Genomic DNA, 11,542 nt, shown 5'->3' with positions numbered 1-11,542 from the left:
ACATCCACCGTATAGAAAGAACAATACACGCCCCATATCAAAACGCCAAACGCCATTATACCCTTTCGAAGTCATACCACCACCACTTATATCTGATTACACACAAACAGTGATAGGAAAATCATTCACTACTTATTCAACTGGTTGCATTTCAAAAACATCTTCAAGTTATCGCATCCCCAAACAAACACGCGCACGAACGTATCCGTTTGCCACGTTCTAGCCAACCCATACCTAACGTTCTCGTTCTCTTCATGCTTAACTACGCCAACAATACAACATCCATAGTTGTTGCTGCCAACATCAACAATCCCACCACAGCCATAACAAACATATCCGCAGTCGGCTCAGCCACCACTACCACCAGTCACACTCAACCTGCCAAAATGAAGATGTCAAAGTTATCTAACCAAACCAACTCCCAGGATCCACAGGCTGTTAATTCGCGTATCTTTGTGGGCAATTTGAATACGTTTCAGTGTTCCAAAACCGATGTGGAGCGTATGTTTCAGATTTATGGACGTCTTGCAGGTTAGTAGCCAAGGAACAAAGTTATGTGACGAATGATAGAGAAAAGAGAGAGAGAGAGAGAGTCAAGAGAATGGAATGCTATTTAAACGCCAATGTGGCTTAGCTAAGAAGAATTTAATTAAATTTCGGTTGTAATTCTTGACATTTTCTTATTTATTTTTTTGTTTCTTCTTTTTTCATGTTTTGTCGTCTCCTTATGCTCGATGTGTGTGTGTGTGCGTCTGTCTCGACAGGAATATCAATGCATAAAGGTTATGCATTTGTGCAATTTACAAATCCTTTTGATGCTCGCAATGCCTGCCTTGGTGAAGATGGCAAAATGGTCTTAAGCCAGACATTGGGTAAGTTGAAGTATTATTATTTTTTTTTTTAATTTTTCCTATAAAGAGTAAAGAGATTTTGAGTATTTAAATTTAATATGAAAATAAAATTATATTATATTTGGTTAGAAAAAAAGATACTTGAACACAGACAAAATTGTAGTTAATTTATATGTTTCTGTAAAATCGAACGAATACAGTAGAATAGTTTACCATCATGTAAAATCTCTGTGTGATATTTTGAAGATAACAGTTTCGTGTTAGTAGACAATATTTATTCTGAACGTGCATCTTAAAAATAAAAAAAGAAGGGAAAATAGTAAAGTCGGACTGGGCCGACTATATGATACCCTTCACCACTTTGGGTATATTCTACGTATCCTAAAAGACGTCACCTTTTCGCTGGAACATTGACATGGAATCGAACGAACGAACGAACTGAATTTGTGATCTTTATCTATATCTAAACCGGCTAACATCAACCTATGCACTGTTTAAAATTTAATCTCAATCAGACACCCATTGATTATTTGGTGTACAATTAACATGAATAAATCAAATTGGAAGCTATGCTATATCTACATCTGAACCGATTTCAAGGAAACTTGCCAGCTATTAATTTATATTAACATCTGTACGTTGTGTCAGTCGGCTTAGGTATGGATCTTTAGTGCACTATTTACTTAAAATCGGACGAAAATATATGTAGCAGGTGTACGTAAACCTGAACCGATTTTCACGAAATTTTGCACACATCATTCTATACTTAATTCAGAACGATATACCAAAATCGAAAGATATATGGGGACTTTGGGGCACCATTTAACTTAAATCGGACGAATCTATATACGGGAGCTATATCTAAATCTGGACTGATTTTCACGAAACTTGGCACACATCATTCTAGACTCAATTCAGTACTCTATGCCAAATTTCGTGCAAATCGAAAGATATATAGGGTGCACCATAACTTTGATGCACCATTTAACTTAAATCGGACGAAATTATATATGGTAGCTATATCTAAATCTGAACCGATTTTCTCGAAACTTAGTACACATCATTCTGCATTAAATGCAGTACTCTATGCCAAATTTCATGCCAATCGAATGATATATGGGGACTTTGGTGCACCATTTACCTAAAATCGGAGCTATATCTAAATCTGAACCAATTTTCTCGAAACTTGGCACTCATCATTCTGGACCTAATTCAGTACTCTGTGCCACACATCATTCTGTTAATTCAGTACTCTATGCCAAATTTCGTTCAAATCGAATAATATATAGGGACTTTGGTGCACCATTAACCTTAAATCGGACGAAACTATATATGGGAGCTATATCTAAATCTGAACCGATTTTCTCGAAACTTGGCACACATCATTCTGCATTAAATTCAGTACTCTATGCCAAATTTCATGCATCGAATGACCTATAGGGACTTTGGTGCACAATTTACCTTAAATCGGACGAATCTGTATATGGGAGCTATATCTAAATCTGAACCGATTTTCTCGAAATTTGGCACACATCATTCTGGACCTAATTCAGTACTCTGTGCCAATTTTCGTGCAAATCGAAAGATATATAGAGACTGGTGGCTCATTTACCTTAAATCGGAGGAAAGTATATCGTTAGCTAAAATGCAAAAAGGCGTAACTAACAAAAAAATTGAAATTTTACTTTTTGAATGTCAACACATGTATTTCATTGACATTCACAATATTCATTCAAAAAGTCAATTTTCAATTTTTTGTTAGTTACGCCTTTTTGCATTTTAGCTGACGATATATGGGAGCTATATCGAAATCTCATCCGACTTTTCCCAATCTCAATAGGGCCAATTAAGTGACTTGTGCCAAATTTCATCCAAATCGGATCATAAATGCGACCTGTACTTTGTTTACAATTTAACATCTACAGACGGACGGATGGACATGCATAAATCGACTCTGAAAGTGATTCTATGCATATTCTCAAAAGGAACCATGTGTCTATCTCGTTTCCTTTTGCCTGTTACAAACATATGCACAAAGACACAATACCCTGTACCACAATGTGGTGAAGGGTATAAAAAATCAGGGAGATCTAATTTTCTATTAGAAGATTTTCTGACTGCTTTTAAAAGACCCTTTGGTGATTTTCACACAACTTTGTTTTAAGAATATCGTTTGCTGTTGTGGAAGATCTGATTTTCTATAAGCTCATATTCTGGTCTTCTGCAATAAAACTTGATTGTCTTCTATTAGAATAACTTCGGACATAGTGGTTGTGTTTTGGTATTTTAGAGGATAATATTTCAATTAGAGAAATTTTATTTTGAAACTCTAATAATTTAAAGAGTTTTAGTCGCATTAAAAAACATATTTTTTCAAGAAAAATAAGGTCCCTACATAGGCGTGGATTTTTAAAAATGGTTTTTCAAGTTCCCAAAATAGGCTGGATTTTTAAAAATGGGTTTTCACGGTTCCGATATGGGCGTGGATTTAGAAAAAATTTAAGGTCCAATATAGGCGTGAATTTTTAAAAATGTTTTTTTCAAGGTTCCAATATAGGCGTGAATTTTTAAAAATGTTTTTTAAGGTTCCAATATAGGCGTGAATTTTTAAAAATGTTCTTTCAAGGTTCCAATAAAAGCGTAGATTTTTAAAAATATTTGTTTTAGAATCCTTTAATAATTTATTTTTAAGCTTCTCCTATATGTTGTGGTTGGTAATTGTGTATTGGCATACATTTGAACATAATGTTCGGGCATGTGGAATAAACACAAATAAGTGTTCAACATATATTAACTATATGTCATCAACATCTTTTAAAACTATCTCCTCTAACAACGTTTGCCTTAAAAGTAACTGAATTTAAAATCGGCCATATCTAGATGGTCATCCACCCATTAGCCATGGTCATTACATGGAAACAAGAAGTCAAGCATATGAAAATGAATAAAATAGTTGATAGATGAAAGCAATTCATTCATGTATTGTGGCATCCATCCATCCATCCATATGTATGTGGCCAGGCATCCTTCCAACCAACCATCCATCCATCTTTAATAAAATATCAATTTATTTTCATTGCACTCTGTTTTCAATTTTTCGGCTTTTCGTTCAATGGTTTTCCGTTTTCTTCAATTCCACTTCATCCCTTTTTCCAGGCTTGGTGTATTTCTCCTGTGGAACAGTGGTCGTATCTCAAATTTTAATGAAATTTCTTTTCTCACCTTCATGTGGAAAGCTATGAAATATTTGATGCATCATCTCCACCATCCATCCACCCGCATCGATGTAATAAAAACCTACGTAGGAAAAAAACATATTTACATACATTCACACTTTCCATGTGCATCGAAGCATTGAATATTCTCAATATGTTTTGTTGGGGGCGGGGAAGTAGAAGAACAGAACTGCAATGACATTCTCTTTGGTAAGAAGAGTTGTTATTGCATGTATGTGTTTGTGTGTAAAATCATACAGTGTCACTGTGGATGTGTGCGTGTGTATATTCTGTCAAGTTTTTATGAATTTTAAAGAATTTGGGATGTTGCGAACATATATATTTTTATGTAGATTTCAGTTACAAGGAATCACTATGACTACTGAAAATGATAACGAAAATTTGTTTAATGCGTGCACTCAAGCAAATATTAGGTGGATTTGGCACAACTAAGTGTGGCCTTCAGTGTTCTTGGTGGGAAGAAAACTTCACAGAAAATATCTAAAACTGATTTGTGCAAAAACATATTTTCAGAACAAATTCAATATAGGTCTTTGTTTTGATATAGGCTTTAATCTAGAACTGCCATATAATAGTCCCGCCTCATTTTCAGTATGGTGAAGGTCTCAGCCGTTTGCAAATTTTTTATTTTTTTTAAGGTGGTATAGTCCCCATATTTGTGCTCAGAGCGAATATAGGTATTTTGATTACGCATCTCATAGTAGTAAACACTTCATATTCAGAATTTTATTGGATCCACTGGATTCGTTTGTAACATTCCAATGTAATACATATATGTTTAAATAGTTGATTAAAATCCAGTTTTTATTTGAAAATCAGCTTAAAAAAATTCGCGATCCGGATCTGCCTCCCTCGAATAAATTTTATTTTCGTTTTTAGCATACTGATATATATCTAGGGTGACAGTTTTTCAATAATGTACACATTTATTATTATGAGGTTTTCTGAACTAGGATAAGGTTAAAGTGGATAAGTTAAAGTCCTTGAAAACATACGATTTTAAATGTTATGCGCGACATTTTTCTAGAATTTTTGGAGGTCAAAAATCTTTCCTTGCGATACTTAGTTAACGGTTCAAGAATATAAGGACGGAACAACTCCAGTTTAGAGCAGTATAGTCGGACGGGGCCGACCATACGATACCCTACACAACTACCACGGAACTCTAACTTTCTGCCGACGTTTATTCTGAGCTTGAGCAATATTTCGTGATAGTTGCACCCTCTTGCCCGATTAACGATCGACAGCACCTCTTCCTTACACTGACGTTTTTTCCGAATATTCCCAAAATTGATTACAGCCCTTCTAATTACTTGTCCAGATTCCCTTCACCTTGGATTGTGTTGTGATGTTCGGATTATAATTGTGGCCTATAGATCGTCTCGAAAAAAATAGAAAATTAAGTTTTCGGTCCACTTCATCCCAAAATTTTTATCTGATCATCACCAAAAATTATAGCCGATATCCCTGACCATACCATGATCCTCATTGAACATTTCAAAGCGACCAGCGCTATATTTCCGCACTCTACTGTGGTAATGGGTTACTAAATAATATATCAGTGCGTAAATATTTAAGTGTAACTCCCACATCTGAGTACATACGACCACATAATTAGTACTAATTTAAATGCCAACCACTCCTCTTGGATATGCTATCAACTTCTCGGGTCTTTGTTATTCAGGGTTAAATATATACGCTGTAGAATACAAATTTTGCCATTTTTCACACAAAAGTCAGGCTCCATTTGACATTTCATCCCCTTAATATTAACCGATCTTTTCCAAAAACAATAGGGGTCTTCATTGGCCAGAACCCATCCTACATGCAAAATTTCGTGAAAATTGGTCCATAACTGTCGCCTGTATCGTGTTTACAAATTATAAGTGGACAGACGGACGGACACACATGTCTAGATCGACTCAGCTAGTCGAGATATGATCGGTATACTTAAAGGTGGGTCTAGGACCAATATTTCGCGGCGTTACAAACTTTTGAAGCTACACAAAGCTATAATAACCTTTCAACATAGTTGTGTAGGGTATAAAAATGATAAAATTTGTCTGAAAAATTTTCCAGAGGTAGGTATTTTTACACTAATTATGGGGATATAATTTTTCTTGGGCGTACGGGTATCCGGTTTTATCCGGTTCCACAGATCCAGTTAATGAGTATCATTTTAAAGCTTATAAATATACCTTATCTCAGCCCGTTTTGGAGATACAGTCGATTTCGATTTTTTTGAAAAACTCCCTAAAAGTTGAACTTGGGTCCATTATGATCCCTCTCCAATCTCGACTAAAATGATAGACACCAATTTATCCTTTAAAAAATGGTGCGATATGTGGCTATATCTGTTGTGGATCAAAAAATATGAGCCTTAGAATCTTAGAAGAAAATGCTGTTTCGTAGCCGGTGTTGGTATCTGCCCATAGGAGAACGACTTAAATCCCCATCATATCACCAATGGAAAGGTATTTTTATAAGCTTTCAAATGATAACCATTTTACCGGATCCGTAGAACCGGGTACCGGTACAGAACTTCCGGGTCAAATAACCGGGCAAACGGGTACGTCCCCCAAGAAAAAGAATATATCCCCACCTTTGGAAACAATTTCAGAAAAATCTGATCGTTTTTACTAAAGTAGAGTTAAGTCGATTTGACTGAAGGCATATCATCTCAAAAATAACCTGGAACTGCCGCTATATATAAAGCATTTTCTTATGAACTTTAAAGATAACACCAAAAAATCATCACGCCATAACTCAAAATCTTGACCTATGGCGATTTTGTCCTTCGGAGTTCTTAGAATACTTTTCAAGGGCTTTCGCCCCATAAAGAATTTATCACACCCCAGACCATGTCCACGATTTTGTGTCACAGTGTTATCAAATCTGAAGAAGGTACCCTCAGAACATCACCAAACGTGTGGTTTCATCTGATTAAAATCGAAGTTCCTTAATGCCCTTTTTCCTTGTTCTTTCAAAGCCCTCTTATATTTTCGAACTACCCTAACATATTTATCTTCAAAATATTCCGTGCTTACATCTCCACATATAAAGTTGCTTGCCGGTCGTTGTCATAGTGTGAATGTGCTAGGTAAACAGTATAGTATTTGCCAAAGTGCGAATTTAACACTGAAAACATATTTATGCACTTAACGCATACAGCAGCTCATGAGTTATCATCACTTCATACATATATTGTTTCTGTTGTCAGCACAAAAACGAACACTCTCACTCACACACACACATTCATATACAAATTTATTTGCCTTCAGCAATGGCAAAAAAAGGAACTGAGATATTTATGCGATTTAATGTTATTTAATGTCATGGTAAGCAAGTTAACGCCCAAATGTAAAAAATAAGGTTGCAGATCTGTGACTTGTAAAAGAGAATGCGATTGAAAAGTGTCTTATAGACCCTACCCACAGCCATCAAAACACTTTAAACCGTTTAAGTGCTTATTTCTGTAAGTACCGGAAATCCGTCTAATTTTGTATTTTTTCTGCTTCTTTTCGGTTTTTTCTTCGCTTTTATCCTTAATCTTAATTATACTTTAGAAGAAGTCTTGTAGCCATACAGGGATTGAGGGAGAGTTAGCGAAACGGCAAAATGTTAGGGATACAAAAAAAGGCCTGGGCCAAGAAAAACTAATTGTGGAAAAGCAAAAAAGGGACAAATAAAATAATAACAGCAAAATGGGCAACATTGAGACAAAAAATAAATAAAAAAATGGTAAAATGCGGCTTCCTTGACAGCTGGCCACACTGCAACACAAACATATACTAAGAAGGGCGTCCACCACCACCACCACAAATAATATTGTTTTTTTCCAACATAGGGGTTCTGCAGTCCTTGCTGAAAGAATATTTTACTCGCCTTGTTTTTTTTTCTTTGCTGCATGATTTACATGTTGCTGCTCCTTAAATCGAAGGAAAAAAACACATCATTTTGGAAATCTTGCACGTTACGACAAGGGCCTTGCTATAATGGTTGTATTTTTTCGTGGTTATTTTCCACTTTAAATGTTCGTCTGTCACACCCTTTTCATAATGTTTTCACCCAGCAAATATGAATGCGTGTAATAATATTTTTTTATTCGTCTACCTTAAAAATGTTTATAGTTTTCAAGGCTCAGCAGGATTCCTGGTTGAAAGATGAGAGAAGACAGTAACGTTGCTCAGCCGACTTTATTAAGACAAATGGTTTTTTTTGTGATTGATTTATGGGCAATATTTTTGTTAGTTGGAAAGCTATCGTAATAAAGTTTTTGGCTGTTGTTTTTTTTTGAGGGGAACTGGTCATTAATATTCATTTATTTTTAAAATCAATTTTTCAATAATTAAAATTTTGGAGGTTTTGGTTAAAGGCAAAAAGGAGGAAAATATTAATTGTTTTATATTAAGTGGTCCAAAGAGGACAATATATAAAGTATTTGGTACAAGGTTATCCATTTCGTGATTTTAAAAGTAACCGTAAATAGATCACATATAAAATACTTTTTTTTATGATATACATATATAACCTACACCATAAGGTGGACTGTGTATTAAATTGTTCATTCAGTTTCAAAAACCTCGAAACATTCACCGGAGGCTCCTCAAAGTATATATAAATTATTGATCAGAATAAAATTCCAAGTCGCTTTTCGGATGTCCGTCTGTCTGTCCATCTGTTGAAATCAGGATAGAGATCGCAATATTTAAGATAGAGCTCGGAAATTTTGGACAGACATTGCTAGTACTTCTAGGATATTTTGTATCGCAACTGGCATATATTGGTCCCCGTTTTGGTGTAGCCATAAAAAGGTACTCCCCAATACTCGATATTTTAGAGATTTTAGACACGTTTTCCACCCCGATTTTGATGTTGCCCCCATATAACGGTACTCCCCAATACTCGACACGTTTTCCAACCGAATTGGCTATAATTTGGCATGTTGGCTTCTCATGGAATAGCACATCTCCGTAGCAAACATTTTTGATATTAGAATAAAATTGGAATATTAAACACGGTTTTCAACCGAATAGGCTGTATTAAAATTTATTAATATTGGCCAAAGTTTCAGGGTAGCCACCATATAACAGTCGACGCTAGCCTTTTTTCCTAGAACGTTTATGCTAAAATTTTAAATTTAAAACGAACAATAAGTAGGGGAGAGGGGGGCACCTTTGAACACTTTTTTCTTTCAAGCCTCATAATTTTTTTTATTTTATAATTTTTGTTTTCTTATAAATTTTAACTAATAGGTACATATGTAACCTTTACAATGAATATATATATGGCATACTTTAAGCTTAATATAAATATTTTATTGCTGTTTTAAGAGAGGAAGTCAAACTAGCCAAAGTGGTTTAGGCAGATAAAGAACAAGATAGCCATTTACAAAAATGTGCTAGCGTATCGGAAAAAATTTAAACCAAGATTTTATGAGCGCTGTTCAAAGGTGCCCCCCTCTCCCCTATAGTCCATGCCTTAAATATGTAGCGGTCAGTCACATTTCTCGAGCCTGATTGGATTGATAGGTTTTAAGTAACCTCGTAAGTCTGTAAACACTGTTTGAAGTCTTGAGAGACTCCCTTGATATGTTATAGGACAATTTTTGAACAGTAATAGGTTCGTCCGATCCAAACATTTTATACTATCCACCATAGGGTGGCAATTTATATCGGGACCTTTATAATCGAGTTATGATATTGTCAATTATGCTACTACACATCAAGGTTGTACCTTCAACATCTCATTGGTATATAGGGCTCTGGAGCGACCTGAAAAACTGACAAAAATTAAGTATTTTCATCCCCTAAATATTAACCGATCTTTACCAAACACCAGTGAGCGGAGCAGTATAGTCGGACGGGCCGACCATACGATACCCTACACTACTACCACGGAACTCAAATTTTCTTCGGATGTTAATTCCGAGCCTGGGCAATATTTCGCGATATTTTCACCCACTTGCCTGATTAGAGGTAAACAGGGCCACTTCTTTACACTGACATATTTTCCGAATATTACGAGTATTCAGTACAGCTATTGTGGTCTATAGATCGACTCGAAAATAACACAAAAATTAAGTTTTCGGTCCACTTCATTCCAAAATTATTATCTGATCATCACCGACAATTATAGGCGTTGTCCTTGACCATAACTGGAACCTCATGAAACATTTCAAAGTGATTAGCGCTATAGTTCCGCTCTCTAGAGTGATAATGGGTTACTAAATAATATAGGAATATGGAGATACCTGTAAATATTTAGGTGTAACTCCCACATCCGAACACATACGACGATATAATTGGTATTAATTTAAAGCTCAACCTCTTCTCATGGGTCTATGTCCATCTATGTCCGATCTTTCCCAAAAAACAATAGAGGTCTTCATTGGCCAGAACCCATCTTACATGCAAAATTTCGTGAAGATTGGTCCATAACTGTGGCCTGCAGCGTGTTTACAAATTGTAATGGACAGACGGGCGGACACATATGCCTAGATCGACTCAGCTAGTCGAGATATGACGATCGGTATACTTAAAGGTGAGTCTAGGACCCCAGACCAAAATCGAAAATGGGACTCAACGGCCCACTCCTTATTCTACCTCCATCACAACATTCACATATATGGGTCCATCACCTCTGCTACCTTCAAAACAATGATTTGATAATTTTCTGCATAGATATTTATCACCCGGATTGGAAAATGTTGAATACAAAATTACAGCAGATTTTATTGGAAAATTGTTCCACATCTCAAAATTCTGAAATTCCTATTACATTCACTTCTATCGGAAAATGCTGCGGTTATATGAAGGAAATTAGAAAACAATAAATATATAAAATGTGCCCATGTTTCTGCAAAATTTTAAAACTAAACAATTATTTGCATTACATTGAGTTCAAATATTTCAGAATAATGTCAATATTGTGTTATTCTTAAAATTCTTTAAAATATTCCAAAACTCTAAACAAATAACCAAAACTAAGCTCAAATTCAACTGCAACAGCAGTAATCTTCATCAGGAAGTAAATTTGCAAATAATGGCAGGCTTTGTTTACTAGTTTTCGGCGAGCAGCAACCAGCAACAAAAAAACTGCACTTCATTCATAGAAAACAATAACTAGACCATAAAAGACAATGAATGTGGATGTGAATTTCGACTGACAATAAAAAAAACCAAACCTTCAAAACTATTGTTTTGGGAACTTTTTTGCTGGCATTCCGCATTTCATTGCATTCAACTTATGAGCACCCACCCAGCACTGACCATAAATATTATGCATATAAAACAAAGGGCTGAACGAAGGAACGGCCGGTCGGCTTTTTAACGATAAATCGTATAAACACAACATGAGACAAAGTGGCATATGGGGAGTTTTTTTTTCTTTTCTGTGTGGTTTTTAATATGAAGAATTTTTTTATTTAACAAATACTAAATAGTTGTATGTTAT

General features: G+C 35.3%; 1 protein-coding gene across 1 annotated transcript in view; it reads left to right on the top strand.

The window, feature by feature from the left end:
• The first annotated feature begins 369 nt into the window (after positions 1–369).
• Positions 370–11,542, top strand: part of LOC133331305 (transcription factor mef2A) — a 30,975-nt gene continuing 19,802 nt past the window's right edge. The window contains exons 1-2 of the mRNA XM_061539704.1: positions 370–531; positions 765–872. Of these exons, the coding sequence (XP_061395688.1) occupies positions 387–531; positions 765–872 (253 nt within the window). The 5' untranslated portion in view covers positions 370–386. The remainder of the gene's footprint in view (positions 532–764; positions 873–11,542) is intronic.

Source organism: Musca vetustissima, unplaced genomic scaffold (genome assembly GCF_032173495.1).
Source record: "Musca vetustissima isolate MV318-11 ecotype Yass unplaced genomic scaffold, APGP_CSIRO_Mvet_v1 utg24800, whole genome shotgun sequence".
NCBI classification, from domain to species: domain Eukaryota; kingdom Metazoa; phylum Arthropoda; class Insecta; order Diptera; family Muscidae; genus Musca; species Musca vetustissima.
Note: the sequence above shows the minus strand (reverse complement) of the source record. Positions and strands in the feature narration are given on the sequence as shown.